Below are 20,608 nucleotides of genomic sequence, written 5' to 3'. Positions count from 1 at the left end.
TCCTCAACAGACCTCCCCCTTAAAGGGGTCACATGACCACGCCAAGTATAGGAGCACTGTACTGTAGTAGATGAACTTTGAATGCAAGTGAAAATGTGAAGTGAAATAATAGGAAATGTCAAAAAATTCCTAGAGCCTCAATCCATCAACCATTTTTATCAAGACTGAAGTAAAGAGGATGAAGGCAAATGAAACAACGTTCAGACTCGGGTTGCTAAGTTGCAAGTAACTTCCAAACCACACAAGTGCCAAGCAATAACCAGCACCAACAAGGGTCTAATCCCACCCAATTCCCCACCTTGTCATTCAGCAAAATTATTATTGCTAAATCACCCAACATTAACATCCTGATGGTAACCATTATGTGAAACTTATTTAGACCAGCCATGTAAATACTGTGGCTAAAATAGTAGGTCAAAGACTGGGTAACTCGCCTCCAGTGTACGCATCTATAAGGCACAAGTCAGGTGTGTGAAAGAATACCGTTCACTTGCCTGGATGAGTACAAATCCAACACTCAAGAAGCTCAAAACCATCCAGGACAAAGCAGCTGCTTAATAATCACCCCATCCACCAGTTTAAATATTCATTCTTTCATTTCGATGAACATTTTAAAAAAAATCCATATAGTTGATGCTGCAGCTCTGCAGTTGTTTCTTCTCACCAAACCCAATAAAAAAAATTCTCAAAGCTATTGCCAGGTGTGTGTGACAGAGATTGCAATAATAGTAGATATTAATTGCTTAAACATAGTCAAACAAACTGTTTTGGCTGGCAACCACACTCAGATGCCACCTTCTATGCAGTACCATATAAAGCACAACATCCTGCAGTTGGGAGGGTTCTGAATAAGTATAAAAGTTACTCAGGCCATCGCAAGTATCTATGGCATCAGGCTTACTGCTAAAACCCATTGGAGTCTCAGTCTGCTTTAATATTTTGCCAAAGCTTGGTGTGGTCACCTCTGTATGCACACAGTAATAGCAAGGGACCTGTGAGCATCTCTTGAACAAAGGGAACAAATTCAACCTTCAGTTGAGGAACTTTTGATCATCTTTTTGCTGCTGCAGTTAGTGGAAGGACTGTGTGATGCTGGGAGCAGAGTTAAGTTCTTTCAGAAGATAATGGTGCCAGGCCTTTGGAAGAAATGGTGTTGTTTTAAAGGCCTGTGAGCACAACATTCACTCTCAGTCATGGGGGCCATAGTTGCAGTTCTTCTTGGTCTACAGACTGACAAGAAAAATGGGATTCCCAAAGTTCACAGCCCTTTCAGCAAAGACATTTCTCTCATCTCAGTCCTAAAGGACAACTCCTTATTCTGAAACTATGATCCCTGGTTTTAGATTCTCAGCCAGGGCAAAGCATTATTCCAACATCTACTGCGCCAAGCTCCTTAAGAATTTTATACTTTCAGTGAGATCCCCTTTCATTCTTCTAAACTCTCGGCGATATAAGCATAGTTTATCCAATAAAATTATGATGATATGGAATATAGTAGAAAGAAACAAACAGTTTTTAGTGATTGAAGGGTCTATAATGACGGGACACAAATATAAGAATAAATGTAGGAGAATTAAGGCAGAGACTCTCACTACACCAAACTGTGAGGTAATGGAATGGACTACTAGACTTTGTTATTGAAGTTCAAATTATTTCAAAATTTAAGAGTACAATACTTCAATGGTTGTAGAAAAGGGAACAAATGGATGTGGGGAAAAAAGGGCAGACATATGGGATTATGAACTACTCATGTAGATAAAAATGTCAACATGGACTGGTTACGTAGAAATATAGGAAAGATTTATGGCACAGCAGGAGGCCATTTGGCCCATTGCTGTGGTTAGGCCAGCTGAAATCAGATTGCCAATATTTTGAGATAAAAGTTTAATTTTCTTTAAAATCAAAAGCCAAGAGATGGCAGTGATGTAGCACACTGGAATTCCAGTTTGTCTATATAGTGAGCTTCTGATTTCTGCTATCTTATTGTGGAGAGATACTAAGTAAAGTCCAATTACTGTCACTGATAGATAAACACCAGGGAGACAGACATACTTAGGCAATTTGCACTAATCTCCAGCAACTAGAATCATGGGGTTATTATGGAACAGAGGAGGCCTTTCGACCCATTGAGACCATGTCATGTAAATGTGCAGAAAAGGGAGATTTAGGAGAAAACAAGAAAAATAAATAGTTTCCAAGAAAAAGAATTGAAAGCATGAATCAAAAAGCAGTTAAGTACTTCTTGAAGTTGCCACTTGCTGGTTCTGGTTTAGAGGTTCGACCAATTCCCGCAGTTTTTTCTTCAGTTCTCTGCTTGTTTTTTTATAGAAGTACAGGTCCTTCTCCAGTTGTTGAATTTTCGACTCATACGCCTTCATACTATCTGAAAATCCCTCACCACTTTTGTCTGAAAGAACAGAGAATCAGTGTTTTATTTTTTAACTGTTTTTATATTCACAAAATGTACTTCAAATGGTATTCCATCTTAAACCATAACAACTTGCAATTATATAACATCCTTAATGTAGTAATGTGCTTCAAAAGAGTGTTATCAAACAAAATTTGACTGGTCATGTAAGTAGATATTAGCATAAATTCACCAAAAGCTTGGCCAATAAGGTAGGTTTTAAGGAGTGTCTTAAATGAGGAGAAAATGATTGATAGGCAATGGTTAAGCGAGGAAGTTCAAGAGCTCGACAACTGAAGTACAGCAGCCAAAGGTGATAAATTAAAATAGGGGATTTGCACTTATAGCAGCACCATTAGAGTAGAACTATACGGTTGGACAAGGATAGGGAGGTGAAAGTTTTTGTAAAGATTTAAAAACAAGGATGAGAATTTCTAAACTGAGTTGTTGCAAGAGTTTGATCCAGTGTGGTTAGTGACCACAGGGTGATGGATAATATGATTTGGATGCGAGTTAGGATATGGGCAAACTCTTGGATGAGCTGAAGTTTGTGTCAGGTGCAAGATGGATGACCAGCCAGAAAAGCAATGGAATAGTTAAGTCCAGGCAATGTGAAGGCAGAGACGAGGGTTTCAGGTGAGACAGGGAGTGAGTGGGTAACATTACAAAGGTAAGAGTCAGTGGTCCTATCAATAGAGTGCTCAGAAGCTCATCTTGGGGTCAAATTTAATGTAAAGATGTATCTGGTCTGTTTTAGCCTCAAACAATTGTCAGGGAGAAGGGTGAAGTTGGTGGCTAGGAAAAGCGTTTGCACAGGACCTGAAGACGATTGCTTTTTCCAGTATTTAGTGGAAGGAAATTTCTGTCCAACCAGCACTGAGTGAGAGAAAAATAGTAAAACACATCAAAAATCCTTGTAGAAGTTTGGAAAGGTGGTGGTGAAATAAGTGTTGTCAGCTTATATTTGGAACCTGATGTTGCATTCTTAGATGATATTGCTGAGGAGCAGCAAGTAAGTAAGAAATATGAGGGAGCTGAGGATAGATCCTTGGGGGACTCAGGGGTAATGGTGTAGGAGTTGGAAGAGATGCCATTGCAGGTGATTCTCTAGCCACAACTTGACAGGGAAGAAAGGAACCAGAAAAGAGCAGTCTAACCCAGCTGGAAGATGGATCAGAGGTATTAGAATAGGATGGTGTCTGCAAAGCTGCAGATAGGTTGATAAGGATGAGGGATAGTTTACCATGGTCACAGTCACATGTGATTTTGATAGGGGCTGTTTCAGTGCTTTGGCTGGAAACTTGATTGGAGTGATTCAAACATCAAGTTGTGTGAAGAGGAGCACTGATTTGGGATGTGTCAATATGTTCAAGGACTTTGGACAGGAGCGGTAGGCTGGTGGTGAGTCAACAGTTTGCCAGAACAGATTGGTTGAGAGTGTGTTGCTTGAGAAGAGGGTTAATGATGACAGAATGGAAGGGGAGCATGACAGAACTTGAGTGCGAACAATTAACATTAGTTAACATCAAAGCCAAGGAGTGGTCAGTTTGGTGAAAATAGGGTCAAGGGAGCAGGAAGCCAATCTCATTAATAGGATGAGCTCAGATGGAGCATGAGGAGAGAAACTAGAGAAAGTTATGAGATTCGGATGGTGCAGAGTTACAAGTGATATCAGAATGTGTGAGGTATTAGCCAAATTCATTACATTTTGACGAGTAATTTTGATGTGTGCAACTAATGAGAAACATGCTGGGTGGAGAAATACCAGCCCGGGTTCTCACTCTTAATTGCTATTAAATGATCCCTTTGTGGGAGACGTCCCTGGACATTGGCATGTAGAGGCAGAGTCTAGTTCATAGGGAGCAAGGGGCTTGTCAGTAATATTATTCTGACACCGAAAGAGAAAGAAACAGTGCGATCAAAACCCCAAAATTATAACATCCATTTCATAACACAACCAGAGCACCAAAGTGAAACCTGGAAAATATATAAGATTGTTCCTATCTTAAGGCTGGAAATTCCATTTTGCTGCTCCATCTGTAGAAGGGTGGTGAAGCGGGCCTCAGGTCTACGTGAGCAGAAAGGCTCAGACACCCCATACCAAATTATAGGGCTGGGATCATTTCAAAATATATGAGGCCTATGAAAGATAGCAAAAGAGAACATCTGCAAGGCTCACCATAAACTGCTAACTGGGCTGTTGAAATGACACATATCACTCCAAAAGTGAAGGACACTTGGGTAGGGCCTGATAAATAAAATAAATTCCGTTCCAGCTTCCACCATTTACTGATTTTGATTTTCTTTCCATTCTCCTAACATAAAGCCCATTCTCAGATTCCTCTTCTGATGCATCTTTTGATCACCCACCACAAGTTCAACAGAAAGACCAGCTTAAGGCTTTTTAACATTTGGTTGGAGGGGATGAGGTGAACATAGAACTTAGAACATAGAAAAATACAGCACAAACAGGCCCTTCGGCCCACAAGTTGCGCCGGTCATGTCCCTACCTACCTAGGCTTATATATAGGCTTACCTATAACCCTCAATCCTATTAAGTTCCATGTACTCATCCAGAAGTCTCTTAAAAGACCCTATCGAGTTTGCCTCCACCACCACTGACGGCAGCCGATTCCACTCACCCACCACCCTCTGAGTGAAAAACCTACCCCTGACATCTCCTCTGTACCTACTCCCCAGCACCTTAAACCTGTGTCCTCTCGTAGCAGCCATTTCCACCCTGGGAAAAAGCCTCCGAGAATCCATCCGATCTATACCTCTCAACATCTTGTACACCTCTATCAGGTCACCTTCGTCTCTCCAAGGAGAAAAGACCGAGCTCCCTCAACCTATCCTCATAAGGCATGCCAACCAATCCAGGCAACATCCTTGTAAATCTTCTCTGCACCCTTTCAATAATTTCCACATCCCTCCTGTAATGAGGCGACCAGAACTGAGCACAGTACTCCAAGTGGGGTCTGACGAGGGTCTTATAAAGCTGCATCATTATCTCCCGACTCCTAAACTCAATCCCTCGATTGATGAAGGCCAGCACACCATATGCCTTCTTAACCACCTCCTCTACCTGCGAGGCCGATTTAAGAGTCCTATGGACCAGGACCCCAAGGTCCTTCTGATCCTCTACACTGCTAAGAGTCTTACCCTTGATATTATACTCCTTCATCCTATTTGACCTGCCAAAATGGACCACTACACATTTATCCGGGTTGAATTCCATCTGCCACTTCTCCGCCCAGTCTTGCATCCTATCTATGTCACGCTGCAGTTTCTGACATCCCTCCAAACTATCCACAACACCACCAACCTTCGTGTCGTCGGCAAACTTACCAACCCATCCCTCCACTTCCTCATCCAGGTCATTTATGAAAATGACAAACAGCAAGGGTCCCAGAACAGATCCCTGGGGCACTCCACTGGTGACCGACCTCCATTCAGAAAAAGACCCGTCTACAACCACTCTCTGTCTTCTGCAGGCAAGCCAGTTCTGGATCCACAAGGCAATAGCCCCTTGGATCCCATGCCCTCTCACTTTCTCGAGAGGTCTTGCATGGAGGACCTTATCGAACGCCTTGCTGAAGTCCATGTAAACCACATTCCGCTTTCCCTTCGTCAATGTGTTTAGTCACATTTTCAAAGAACTCCACCAGGCTCGTAAGGCAAGATTTGCCTTTGACAAAGCCGTGCTGATTACTTTTGAGCATACCAAACTTCTCTAAATGTTCATAAATCCTGTCCCTCAGGATCTTCTCCATCAACTTACCAACGACTGAGGTTAGACTCACCAGTCGGTAATTTCCTGGGCTATCCCTATTCCCTTTCTTGAATATAGGAACCACATCTGCAATCCTCCAATCCTCCGGAACCTCTCCCGTCTCCATCGACGATGCAAAGATCATCGCCAGAGGCTTTGCAATCTCTTCCCTCGCCTCCCACAGTAACCTGGGGTACATCCCATCCAGTCCAGGCGACTTACCTATCTTGTTGCTATTCAAAATTTCCAACACATCCTCTTTCTTAATGTCCACATACTCAATCTTTTCAGTTCACCTCAATCCTGTAGTACAACCACCCAGGTCTTTTTCCACCGTGAATACCGAGGTAAAATATTCATTAAGCACCTCTATTTCTTCCGGTTCTGTACAGACTTTCTCACCTTCACATTTTATAGGTTCTATTCCTTCACATCTCATCCTTTTACTCTTCACATATTTATAGAACGCCTTAGGGTTATCCTTAATCTTACCTACCAAGGCCTTCTCATGACCCCTTCTGGCTCTCCTAATTTCTTTCTTAAGTCCCTTCCTACAAGCCGTATACTCATCTAGATCCCTATCATCGCCTAGCTCTCTGAACCTTTTGTACGCTTTCCTTTTCTTTTTGACTAGGTTCAGCGCAGCTTTTGTGCACCACGGTTCCCATAACCTACCAAAACCTCCCTGTCTCATCGGAACGTTGTCATGCAGAACGCCAGACAAACATTCCTTGAAAATCTGCCACCTTACTTCGGTACTTTTCCTCGAGAATACCTCCTTCCAATTTACGTCTCTAATCTCCTGCCTGATGGCTTCATATTTCTCCTTACTCCAGATAAACACTTTCCTAGCTTGCCTGATCCTATCTCTTTCCAAGGCTAGCGTAAAGGAGATAGAGTTATGATCACTATCCCCAAGATGCTCCCCCACTGAGAGATCCGACACCTGTCCAGACTCATTAGCCAGTACCAGATCGAGTACAGCCTCTCCTCTTGTAGGCTTATCCACATGCTGTGTCAGGAAACCCTCCTGAACACACCTCACAAACTCCTCCCCATCCAAACCCCTTACCCTAGGGATATTCCAATCGATGTTTGGGAAATTAAAGTCTCCCATCATGACAACCCTGTTATTACTACATCTCTCCAGGATCTGTTTCCCTATCTGCTCCTCAACATCCCTGTTACTATTGGGCGGCCTGTAGAAAACACCCAGCAAAGTTATCGACCCCTTCCCGCTCCGAACCTCCACCCACAGAGACTCCGTAGACAATCCCTCCACGGCTTCCACCTTCTCTACAGCTGTGACACTATCCCTGATCAGCAGTGCCACTCCCCGCCCCCCTCTTTTGCCTCCCTCTCTTGTCCTTTCTGAAACATCTGAAACCCGGCACCTGAAGTATCCAGTCCTGTCCCTGTCCCTAAGTCTCCGTAATGGCCACCACATCACACGTCCAAGCATCGATCCACACTCTAAGCTCATCCACTTTATTCACTACACTCCTGGCATTAAAATAGACACATCTCAAACCTTTGGTCTGAGCTCTCTCCTTCTCCATCACCCGTCTATTCTCCCTCTTACACTGTCTGCAGTCCTTCTCTATTTGTGGGCTAACCTCCTCGCTCTCAGTCACCTCATCACGATTCCCTCCCCCCAACCTTTCTAGTTTAAAGTCTCCCCAGTAGCCTTAGCCAACCTTCCTGCCAGGATATTGGTACCCCTGGGATTCAAGTGCCACCCGTCTTTTTTGTACAGGTCACACCTGCCCCTAAAAAGGTCCCAGTGATCCAGGAACCTGAATCCCTGCCCCCTGCTCCAGTCCTTCAGCGATGCATTCATCCTCCACTTCACTCCATTCCTGCTCTCACTTTCCCGTGGCACAGGCAGCAATCCTGAGATTACTACCTTTGCGTTCCTCCTTCCCAACTGTCTACCTAACTCCCTATATTCTCTTTCCATGACCCCTTCCCTCTTCCTACCTATATCAGCGGTACCAATATGTACCACGACCTCTGGCTCCTCTCCCTCCCACCTCAGGATATCTGGGACGCGATCAGAGACGTCCCGGATCCCAGCACCAGTGAGGCAGACCACCATCTGAGACTCCCGTCTGCCTCCGCAAAAGCGCCTGCCCGACCCTCTTACTGTTGAGTCCCCGATTAATACTGCCTTCCTCCTCCTTTCCTTAGCCCTCTGAGTTACAGGGCCGGACTCTGCTCCAGAGACATGGCCACTCCTGCTTCCCCCAGGTGGGCTGTCCCCCTCAGCAATACTCAGACAGGAGTATTTATTGTGAAGGGGCACATCCACCGGGGTGCACTCTATCACCCGAGCTTTCCCCTTCCTGGACGTTACCCACTTGTCTGCCTCCCGTGGCCCTGGTGTGACCACCTGCTGATAGCTCCTGTCTATCACCTCCTCATTTTCCCTAACCAGACGAAGATCCTCGAGCTGCAGTTCCAGTTCTCTAACATGGTCCCTTAGGAACCGCAGCTCGATGCACCCATCATAGATATGGACGTCCGGGAGGCCAGGAGCCTCCAGGACCTCCCACATCCTACATTGGGAACAACAAACTGGTCTCACACACATAATTTCCCTTCTCATTTCAAGGAACACAGAGAAACGTCCTTAAGAATTAAACTTACCCTGCCTCGCCCTTTCCGCCTAAGCCCGCTGAGCCAAAGCCCTTCAGCTCTCACTCTGCTCCCTTCTCACTACGCTGCCCGCTCTCAACGCTGCCCGCTGGATACTGCGGCCTGCTTTTTAAACCTCCCGCGCGCTTAAAAAAAAACTAAATGCCTTCCCAGATCGCCCCACGGGCGGCCTACTTCCGCTTTTCAAATTTAAACTACTACAAGAAACCCCGCGAAAAAGTAAGTAAAAAATAATCAATTTCTTACCCCTTTAGCTGAACTCACAAATCGCTCCTCTCTCCTTTGCTCTGGTCGAACAATGAAGTAGGCAGCAAATGATGCCTTTCTTGTCCCCACAACATCCACATTTGCAGTGGGAGTTATTAGATAGTAATAAGCATCAAGAACTGAGTCCAACTTTTCCCTCCCCAATCTGTTGAGATCAATTGTAGAATTTCTACTGACTACTTAGATTAGATCAGCTAACTCCAGCAGGGAAGAGTCTGAGGCCTCCTAGTTGTGTATTGCTTGACCTTTCTAGCATTTTTAACACATTGGGCAGGATTTTACAGCCCCGCTCATCCCAAAACGGTAAAATCTCGCCCGAGGTCAAAGGACTTTCCCATTGTCCGCCCCTCACCCACTCCGATTCCCATGGCAGACGGGGCAGTAAAATTCCGGCCATTGTCTCAACCAGGTTTCAGCTGGGCTTGAGTTTATAGTACTTCACTCGTTTTAATGGTATAAATTTAAATGGCTAGAGCGTGGTGCAAAATGATGCTGATAGTGCAGGTTCAATCCCTGTTCCAGCTGTGGTAGTTCATGGAGGGCTGCCTCTGCACTTTGCCCCTTGCTTGGAGTGGAGTGGTGCCCTTCCTTGTCTTTCTCTAACAAAGAGAGATGCCTATAATCCCTTGTGGGCTATGGCTTCTGAGATAGGGGTTGTAAAAAAACTGGGTTATTTCTGAACTACACACTTTCAGTTACTTGAGAGAGAAGATGGGCTTACATGGATTTGAAAATTGTTTTCAGCTACCTTAAGTTGAAAAGAATTTTCTTTTGTCACTGTGTCAAGGGAGCTAAGCCAAAAACTTCCTTGGTTTTTTTGAAATGGAATACGAGTCTGCAGACTGGGAGAAATGGACAACTTCATCATTTCTGCTGAAAGTCACACACTGTCCTTACTTGACCATATAATGCTGATCCTTCACAGTCACTTAATGAAATTCCTGGAACTTGCTACTTAACTGCATTGTGGCAGCAACTTTATCATATGGACAGCAGTAGTTCATAAAAAAGGCCATCACCACCCTTTCAGAGCAACCTGTGATTGGCAATAAATGCTGACATAGCCAGCAACATCCAGCGAATGATTAAAAAGAAAGCAGGGAGAAAATCATCAGTAACGCTAGTTTCTCACAGCTGAATCTTGAAGTATTGATATAAATGGATAATGCTAATGGCTTACAGCTGCAAAGTGGAAATTCTCATTTCTAACACCTATGAGATGGGGATTGGGGAGGATACAAGAGAGAGGGGGGAAGAGGATAGAGGTGGAAGCTAGAGAAAAATACTAAGATGCAGAGAAAGGCATTCTCATATTATCCGTTGGCAAAATAATTTGGAATGCAAGCAAAACCTCTCTGTAACTAACATGTGAAGTTAAACGATAACTGGGGGGACAAGAGAGCAGAAAAACAGGATGACAGGGTCTCTGACATCTTCCTACTTTCACTTGGATGAGGACAACATGTGGAATTGAGGGACTGAAGTTTTAGGAAGGTGTCAGCTCAAAATGCAGAAGGTATGCTACAAGGGTCAAGCATGTAGCTTATTGGGGAAGAGAGGATTTTGATGAGAGGGAAGAAGTTTGTAGAAAGTGGAAGAGTAGGGGAAACACAAATAATCAGAGGAGTGGAAGGAATGGGAAGAGAACCACATTTACCTGCATAGCCCCCACCCTAAATTCAACCTGCTGCCATTGGAGGCTCCATCACCTGCCAAACAACTTCCCACCTGAAACAAAGCAAAGGAGAAAAAAGGCCAAGACAGACACAGAAAAGGACAACAAAACAGTGTTAAGTGGACAAAACAGTGAAAAGAAAAAAAACAGAGACAGTTCAAGAAGCATCTACATAAACATGGTAGAGACAGAAAAGAGAGAGACCATATTCTCTGAGATAACTGGGCTGGCTTTTATGGTGGCTGTGGTGGCCCTGACAACAGGTTGGGAAGCTGGTGGCAGTCCTGCCCTGGTCATATTTGGGAGGCCCTGGGTGAACTCTGTGGCAATCAGGCAGCTAATGGACTGCCCTTGGGCTTCCATCCCTTTAAGGAATGAGATCCCACCTCCAAGAGCTGTCAGTCAGCAGGATGACCAACAATCACAGGGGCAACAAAGAGGGTGTTGGCCAATGGTGGTTCTGCATGTAGTTTTGTTGCCACCTCGGAACAAGATAAGCAGGGTCGTGATCACTGGGCAAATTGGTCAGGCACCACCAAAGGGGAGGGGGATTAGCAGTGGTGGGTGAGGGCAGGTGATGTGGCTGCAGGGGCGGACATTGCTCTTGGCGGTCTCGTCATGGGCCATAGGTGTTAGCTCAGAGAGTGACCCCCCAGCTTTTACCAGGCGATATCTCCACATGACAGTGTGCCTACCCTACTCTGACGTTGGGAAAAAGCCCTTAATTAGCCACTTGAGTATCACATTTGGCCTCTGAGCAGGAAGGCCATTCTCCCATCTTCCCTGGTATTGGCAAAATGCTATGGTGGTAGGAAGGTGATGAGAACACCACCTTACCTGCCTTCCCTCCCTTCCAATCTTTTGATGTCCCACTCACTCTCGGCCCACTCCTCCAAACTTCTTTAAATTCAGCCCATGGTGTGCAGCACTATAATGATGAAACTTATATCACCATGCCTGGAAATGTGTGAACTACCAGCATAATTGCCTACTTACATGTATGTACATATGGTGCAAGTACCATGACAACATTTGAATAGCATAGACCAAAATACCTTTAAAGTACTGTAACACCAGCTGCATTTTCTGTTCATGTTCCTTCTGTTGCATTGTCAGTCGTCTATCTATCTCCATTGATAAGCGCTCCACTGCAGATTCTAATTCATGGACCACACTCTCCTGCTCAGTTACCTTCACAGACATTTCTGCACATTGAACCTGCAAGTTTCGTTCAGTCTCACGAAGGCTGATCACCTACCAAATTAAAATATAAACAAACATGAGCAGGATCGTATCCATGTTAAAAGCTTAATGGATACTGACAGTGGTTCATATCTTGTATTGGAGATCAATGTCACCAAAGAACAAATACAATCTACCAAAGGTCTCAGAACTTCAATTTCTCTTAGCGGGCATTTTCTGATTTGCCAGAGGAAAAATATTAAGTTTTGTACTTTTGAGAACTTATTTTTGTGGCCAAGGCATTTAGCTGGTCTTTTTTCTTGCACTGTAACACGGTGCAAAGGTGGCACAGTGGTTAGCAATGCTGCCTCACAGCGCCAGGGACCTGGGTTCAATTCCCACTTCGGTCACTGTCTGTGTCGAGTCTGGACGTTCTCCCTGTGTCTGCGTGGGTTTCCTCCGGGTGCTCCGGTTTCCTCCCACAGTTCAAAAGACGTGCTGGTTAAGTGCATTGGCCATGCTAAATTCTCCCTCAGTGTACCTGAACAGATGCCAGAGTGTAGGTGACTAGCGGATTTTCACAGTAACTTAATTGCAGTGTTAATGTAAGCCTACTTGTGACACTAATAAATAAACTAAACTAAAAAGTGGAAAAAGTTGCATTATAGTGTTATATCACATGTTTCAGTAATCTCTTAAGGCTCTGCATATTAAATGAAATGCAGAGCAGGATTTTTCAAGTGGGTTTCTGAAACTCTCTGGCAAACTTACTTCTGTTGTGGGCAAAGTTTTGGAAAGGATTATGAGATAGGATTTATAATCATCTAGAAAGGAATAATTTGATTAGGGATAGTCAACACGGTTTTGTGAAGGGTAGGTCGTGCCTCACAAACCTTATTGAGTTCTTTGAGAAGGTGACCAAAGAGGTGGATGAGGGTAAAGCAGTTGATGTGGTATATATGGATTTCAGTAAAGCGTTTGATAAGGTTCCCCCACGGTAAGCTATTGCAGAAGATATGGAGGCATGGGATTGAGGGTGATTTAGCGGTTTGGATCAGAAATTGGCTAGCTGTAAGAAGACAGAGGGCGGTGGTTGATGGGAAATGTTCATCCTGGAGTTCAGTTACTAGTGGTGTACTGCAAGGATCTGTTTTGGGGCCACTGCTGTTTGTCATTTTTATAAATGACCTGGATGAGGATGTAGAAGGATGGGTTAGTAAATTTGCGGATGACACTAAAGTCGGTGGAGTTGTGGACAGTGCGGAAGGATGTTGCAGGTTACAGAGGGCCATAGATAAGCTGCAGGGCTGGGCTGAGAGGTGGCAAATGGAGTTTAATGCGGAAAACTGTGAGGTGATTCACTTTGGAAGGAGTAACAGGAATACAGAGTACTCGGCTAATGGTAAGATACTTGGTAGTGTGGATGAACAGAGAGATCTCAGTGTCCATGTGCATAGATCCCTGAAAGTTGGCACCCAGGTTGATAGGGTTGTTAAGAAGGCGTACGGTGTGTTAGCTTTTATTGGTAGAGGGATTGAGTTTCGGAGCCATGAGTTCATGTTGCAGCTGTACAAAACTCTGGTGCGGCCGCACTTGGAGTATTGCGTACAGTTCTGGTCGCCGCATTATAAGAAGGATGTAGAAGCATTGGAAAGGGTGCAGAGGAGATTTACCAGGATGTTGCCTGGTATGGTGGGAAGGTCTTATGAGGAAAGGCTGAGGGACTTGAGGCTGTTTTCGTTCGAGAGAAGAAGGTTAAGAGGTGACTTAACAGAGGCATATAAGATGATCAGAGGATTGGATAGGGTGGACAGTGAGAGCCTTTTTCCTCGGATGGTGATGGCTAGCACGAAGGGACATAGCTTTAAATTGAGGAGGTGATAGATATAAGACAGATGTCAGAGGTAGGTTCTTTACTCAGAGTAGTAAGGGCGTGGAATGCCCTGCCTGCAACAGTAGTGGACTCGCCAACATTAAGGGCATTTAAATGGTCATTGGGTAAACATATGGATGATATTGGAATAGTGTAGGTTAGATGGGCTTTAGATTGGTTTTACAGGTTGGCGCAACATCGAGGGCCGAAGGGCCTGTACTGCGCTGTAATGTTCTATGTTCTAACTGAAATGCCAGTCAGAAGTTCACTGCGTCGGAAGCAGTCACACGTTGTGATTTGACCCAGTGGGGTCAATTAATGGGTTAGCTCATGTCCCAGTAAAGATGGCATGTAGGCCTTCTAGCTTGAATAGAGCAACAGGCTGTGATGACAGATCAGTAAGGGAGAGGGTATTTCAAAAACAGAGGCTCACTCTCTCGAATATTTTTAACTTTAAAAAAAAGGTTCTGCAGACAGGCCAAAGGAAGAAGTGAGAGGTGGTGGTGGGCCCCTCTATTGAGCAGTCTGTGGTTGCCACAACACTCAGGCCTAATGTGCCTCTAAGTCTAGCTGGAGTGTTTGCTCGCTGGTCTGCTGCCAGGAGGCCACCTCCAGCAGCTAAACTGCTCCCTGCTTTCTGCAGGAAGCTGGAGGGAGAGTGGAAAGCCAGTCAGCCTCCATTAATTGGCCTTAAGTGACCCTTAGTGAATCATGTTGGCTACTGGTCACAAGCAGATGGGTACCCCACTGCTTCCCCAGCCTGCCTCCATAAAAAAGGCCCTGAGGTAGGATGGAACCTAGCACACTGGCTGACAGGGTTATTTTTAGCCCCTGTCTGCCTTGGATCTCGGCCCTAGCAGGGGCTAAAAATCAAGGAGCAGTAATTATTGTTGTATAGAGAAATAAAACATATCCGAATACAACAGCTAATATCATGAAAAGGGGGCATATCCTGTCCTCGGAAGTCACGACTGGAAAAATCAGGATCAGGTTGCAGAAACCTTTGCAGGCAGTGTCAATGTGTGCAGCGTTGATGCTGACCAGTAAATCTCATCCCTGATTTGTTATTATAACTGGCATTACAGAAGTGTGGGATGTACTACATGTGTATTATAACTACTCATTTGAAAAGCTATCAAAATTCAGAAAATATATTTTTATTTTGACAAAAATATTATCTTGTTAAATTAAAGATTCTTGTCAGGATGAATTAAAATACAAAATATTGCATTGGCTTGGAACTACTTTTCATAACCCATTTTATTCTACATTTTCATAACGGAATACAAATTATCACAATTTAAATGCTATTTATGAATTAACAAATCGCATTATGTACATATGTTTCTGGAACTTATGTTTGGAAAGTAGGACTTTACCTTATTAAAATATCTGCAGAGAAGGACTCTCGTCTCAGCAGCTGATAAAGCTCCTAGCCTAAACATTACATTTGCGTCATTTTGGGCAAGGCTACCATCTGAGCCCCTCAATGAATGTTGGCGACAATGAATGGTTTCATTTTTATACTCTATGGCAGCATCCAGAGCTTCAATACCTTCCTCCAATTGAAAAAGTATTCGCTCCTCCTGAGAAATAAAACAGATGGGATTACATGTTGAATGTGCTTCATCCCTACTGTTACTTTGGTCATTAAAATGGATAGTAACTTTCAGAAGGGAATTGGTTATACACTTGAAGAGAAATTGGAATGCTTTGAGGAAAGAGCATAGCAGTGGAAATAATTGGATATCTCTTTCTAAGAGCAGGCACAGTGAGCAAAGTGGTTTACTGTGTTGTAGGGTTCTATAATTTAGCTAACTTATTTTTGATTAATCAATTTAATCTTTTAAGTGCCAAAATATGATTTAATTTCAATTCATCTACAAATTTTACAATTTTATGTCACTGAAGGTGATGCAAAGCCAGACAGACATACCTGACCTATACCATTCACTGTGTCTTGCACGGAGTACAACAACAAAATAACTTTGTACACATGTAAAGTGCAGGGCTCTAATTCATGGGAGCTTCATTTTCTTGTTACTGTAGAATATCCTTCTCATTACACCAAATGCCTTTCATATTAAGCTTAGAAAGTTCAAAAGGTTCATACTTCAAAAAGGTAGATGCTTCAAAAATGTAGCTTGATGAAGAGTTCACTTTTGTAAGGTAAATATGCCCACTATGTTCAAAATGGTGCATTCAAATTACAGTAATTTGGTCACTGTAGATTTCCTCTACTTTTTATTTACATTGTTACATTACTATATAGAAAAAGTGCAACAAATGGTTTTTAAATGATCATGTTAGTTTCAGAAACATGCCCAGTTGACAGGACATGATGATAGGGTTGCCAAGCGCAGTTAAATATAATCCTGGAAGTTCCATCACATGATTTGCCCCACGCGCCAACCTTCGTTGGCCCATACATCTATCCTCATAACATACTACCTTCCTATGCCAACTGGAAGCAAAAAGACTTATTATCCAATTCCATGATGCTCAACTGTCAAATAAACCACCTTTTCTTAACCTGGTAAAGAGAAATGGTCAAAGAGAATTACAAAAAAAAGGGACAATTCTCCCCCCAAAAATTCTAAGTGTCGAATTTGTGTAAAAACTGGAGTAAATCCTGCTAGTTTTTCCAGCGGGAGTTTCAAAATGAATCTCCCACATTCTGAGCACTGTAGAGTGCACGAGAGAGATTCACATCAGGGGGCAGGACCTATTCCCGCTGAAGAGCCGACAGCATAGCGCTGAGTGTGCCACTGCGCATGCACCGATCTGTCAGTGCCGAGATCGGCGCATGCACAGTAACCCTGCTCTGCTGGCCTCCCGATCGCTGGTCTGCCCCGTGACCCCGGAACACTGCCTATGCGACCCTCCCCCATGGCCCGATTGCTGGCCCTCTGAACATGCCCAGGCCAGCTTCCACCGCTGCCGCCAGCCTGCCTCGATGCTCCCCCAACCCCCAGCAGCCCCGATCTCTGGATGCCCCCAAATCCTCCCACCCCCTCCACAGTCCCAACCCCCCTTGAGCAGGCTGACCACTGTCCCCCCCCCCACCCCCCCCCCCCTCCCTCCCTAACCTGATGGCCAGCCCTGATTGCTGGCCTCCCTCCCTCTGTCACTCAGCCCAAATGCAGAGTGGCAGCGGGACCCTTCACCAATCGCCCCCAGAGGCCCGCCCCCATTAGGCCTCATCCCCTTGGCACTGCTCGATGCCCAGTGCGTAATCATAGAAATCATAGAAACCCTACAGTGCAGAAGGAGGCCATTTGGCCCATCGAGTCTGCACCGACCACAATCCCACCCAGGCCCTACCCCCACATATTTACCCGCTAATCCCTCTAACTACGCATCTCAGGGACAATTTGTAACCTGGCCAATCAACCTAACGCTGGTCTGCCCCGTGACCCCGGAACACTGCCTATGTGACCCTCCCCCATGGCCCGATTGCTGGCCCTCTGAACATGCCCAGGCCAGCTTCCACCGCTGCCGCCAGCCTGCCTCGATGCTCCCCCAATTAGTAGTGCCAAGGTGCCCCCTGGGCATTGGCACTTTGCCCCTTGGGCAGTGCCAGGCGGCCCAGACTGGCACTGCCTACATGGCAATGCCCGGGCAGCACACCCCCCCCCCGTGCCCAACTCTTTGGGGGCCTCGACTGCCCCCTTTCACTCTAGCTGGGTTAGGCCACCATCTCCCAGCAAGAGTGGAGCTATACTAAACACTGCTGGGGTGAAATTGGCTTGGGGGGGGGCGGGGGGGGTGGGGGGGGCAGAGACTTCAATCCCAGGCCTGCTAATGATATTTAAATTGTATTTAAATTAGAATTTGAATAGATTATGCAGCTCCACGCCTATTTCTGGCACGGAGCTGACAGTGCCAGAAATCCAGCTGCCGTAGCGCCCAGTGAGGACCACGCAAAATGGTCTCTGCTCAAGTCTCCCGGCCTGCTGTGCTACAAAAGCAGTGCAGTAGGATGGGAGAATTGCCCCCAATCTTTTTTGATGTCCCAATGATTTTTCTTCAGGGTTACACACAGCAGTGTGATCTTCAATTCCTGGTGACCCAAGGCCAATCCTGGAGGGTTGGCAACCCTACATGATGAGTGGGCTGTATATTTAAGATTCATGAGTAAACTCTGAGGTGACAGCCTTGATGTTAATCTTCCAGTATGCGTTATTTGTTATGGGTGTATTCTTCTTTGATATGGGGCTTTCATTCTGCTTTCATTTGGCAGTACTGTAGCTACCAATAAAGTAAAAGTCCCCCGTGCCTTTGATTTATGTTTGAAAAAGAGGATTAAAATTATTGAGACTTCTTTTTAAACAGCGAGCTATTGAAAATAATCAACAGGTGATCAGAATAATCTATATTTAAGTGAAAAGGTGCATGTATGCCAGTGCAAGAACCATATTGTTATCAATTCAGTTGCAAAGCTAAAAATATAACTGTGCCCAGTAATGCCTTTGTATGATCTGATTAAGGTTACTTGCTATTTTGCTCTCTCCACTGTTTTTCTTTTCAGTATTAAGACCATTTCTCTCACTACAGGTTCACAATTTCAGACAGAAACATGTTCCAGCTATTTTTGCACATACTGTATGAGTGGGATTTTCCAGCCCCCTCGCGGTGTTTTCCAGTGGCGGAGGCAGTTCACCATTGGGACATCCGGTCCCACTGACGTCCATGCCATTTTGCATGGCTCACCCATACTGCTGCTGGGGAACCCGCCATGGGACATCACCTTCAGCGGGACCAGGGACCAGAAGATCCTGCCGGTGGGAAGGGCTGGAAAATCCCACCCTCTATCTATATTAAAAGTTTTACAGCTCTACACAAATCCTGTCAATTTTTTCCATTATAAAATCTTATATCCACAATTAAAAGATGCATTTGTAAAATTGCAGTGGCAGGAGGGCGTAATTATAGCGTGACAAGTTTACATCGAGAGTTTCTATTATTCATGCCAACATAGAAAGTTATAACGGCAATATGACAATAAAGACAGACGGATGACCTTAAGATGAGGGTTAAATGATGCTGTTGCATCCTGGGTTTTTTATCCCCTGCTCTCTAACACTGCTTCAGCTGAAAACTATGCTTATTGTTGCTTTCCTGAGTGTAATGTGATGGGAGATCAATTCATATGAAATTTTAAAAAAACACGAAGCTGTGTTCTTCTACATCAGTTGAAGCTCTGTACTACATAACTAACTTTAATCTATATCCAAACATTTATTATTTTAGATCTGTGTAATAAGCAAGTTTTATCACAAAAAATATATACAAATATAATGATTATACCTCAGGGGACAGAACACTTCCAAGCTCTAATTTCTCATCCAGACAATGCCTTCTTTTCAGTAACTGAGCTCGTTCCTGTTGAAGTACTTGCATCTCTTCTGAAATGGTTTTTCTTTCTTCTGTAGTACTGTTCTGAAGTTGTGTGTTTTTCTCTGATAATTCCTTTTCTATTGTGTTTAAACGAGTGGATAAATTAAAAATGTCTTTGTTCAAGGCCTGAAAAGAAATAATCAGTATTGACTTTTTATAGTGTTATAACCAGGAGATGATAAAACTCCAATTAATGCAGATGGCAGATTAATTTTATGTGATTTTTACCTTTTAATTATATTTCAAAGCTGTGGATTTTCAATATGATAATTTCAAAGTTAATCCAAAACTGGTTATTTAATTAGAAGTTCAGCAGGTGTATCACAACCATCAACATTATCCATTAAGGAGCATTAATGGATGAATGAATTAATCTTCAATGATTTTGGCCTGGGTTTTGCAGTCAGTGGCAATGCAAGGTTCTTGTCGCAGACCTCAAAGAAAGCTACGCTGAGAGACCTAGTGATCTTTGTGGCAAGAACTTTATGATCAATTGCACATCAAGAAAGCTAATGTTGTTTAATGTAGATTCCTAGCATTGAGCTGCTGTGGTGTCATCAAACTGTCCAAGCAGCCAATCACATTAAAGAATTCTTAGACAGCCAAGCAGGAAATGAAAAGAACTTATAATCAAATCACTTTTTAAAAAATTGACAGAACGAAATAAATATTGGAACATACATATGAGGTTAAGGTAGAATCATGAACAAACATTTATACTTTTTAATTATTAAAAATGTTTTTAAAAAATCATGCAATTAATCATGATGGACACATTTAACAACAGTTCTCAAATATAAAATTACTTTCCAAGATCAGATTGGTTGTTCAGCTGTGGTTATTACTCAAATTTTCCTTTAAAAATCCAGTTATACTACACTGAACAAGACTTAAAAGTGATATGTGAGCAGAAAATTATAGGTTCTCTCCAAATCTCTCGGGCGGCACGGTAGCACAGTGGTTAGCACTGCTGCTTCACAGCTCCAGGGACCTGGGTTCGATTCCCGGCTTGGGTCACTGTCTGTGTGGAGTTTGCACATTCTCCCCGTGTCTGCGTGGGTTTCCTCCGGGTGCTCCGGTTTCCTCCCACAGTCCAAAGATATGCAGGTTAGGTTGATTGGCCATGCTAAAATTGCCCCTTAATGTCCTGAGATGCGTAGGTTAGAGGGATTAGCGGGTAATATGTGTAGGGATATGGGGGTGGGGCCTGGGTGGGATTGTGGTCGGTGCAGACTTGATGGGCCGAATGGCCTGTTTCTGCGCTGGAGGGTTTCTATGATTCTATGAAATCAACTGATTTTGTTGAATGTTGGCTCTGGGGGTAGTCTGCAGCATAGCTTGTGACACAGAAGTGAATGACAGACTGCATCTTCA

At 44.1% G+C, this 20,608-nt stretch overlaps 1 protein-coding gene across 1 annotated transcript in view; it reads right to left on the bottom strand.

Moving 5' to 3' along the window:
• LOC144494912 (kinesin-like protein KIF27) overlaps positions 1–20,608 on the bottom strand; it is an 82,380-nt gene that overhangs the window by 3,556 nt on the left and 58,216 nt on the right. The window contains exons 15-18 of the mRNA XM_078214480.1: positions 19,145–19,360; positions 15,214–15,420; positions 11,835–12,033; positions 2,240–2,407 (exon numbers count right to left, since the gene is read on the bottom strand). Of these exons, the coding sequence (XP_078070606.1) occupies positions 2,240–2,407; positions 11,835–12,033; positions 15,214–15,420; positions 19,145–19,360 (790 nt within the window). The remainder of the gene's footprint in view (positions 1–2,239; positions 2,408–11,834; positions 12,034–15,213; positions 15,421–19,144; positions 19,361–20,608) is intronic.

This window comes from Mustelus asterias, chromosome 6 (assembly GCF_964213995.1).
Source record: "Mustelus asterias chromosome 6, sMusAst1.hap1.1, whole genome shotgun sequence".
Lineage (NCBI taxonomy): Eukaryota > Metazoa > Chordata > Chondrichthyes > Carcharhiniformes > Triakidae > Mustelus > Mustelus asterias.
The sequence above is the reverse complement of the archived record's forward strand: the minus strand, read 5'-3'. Positions and strand labels throughout refer to the sequence as shown.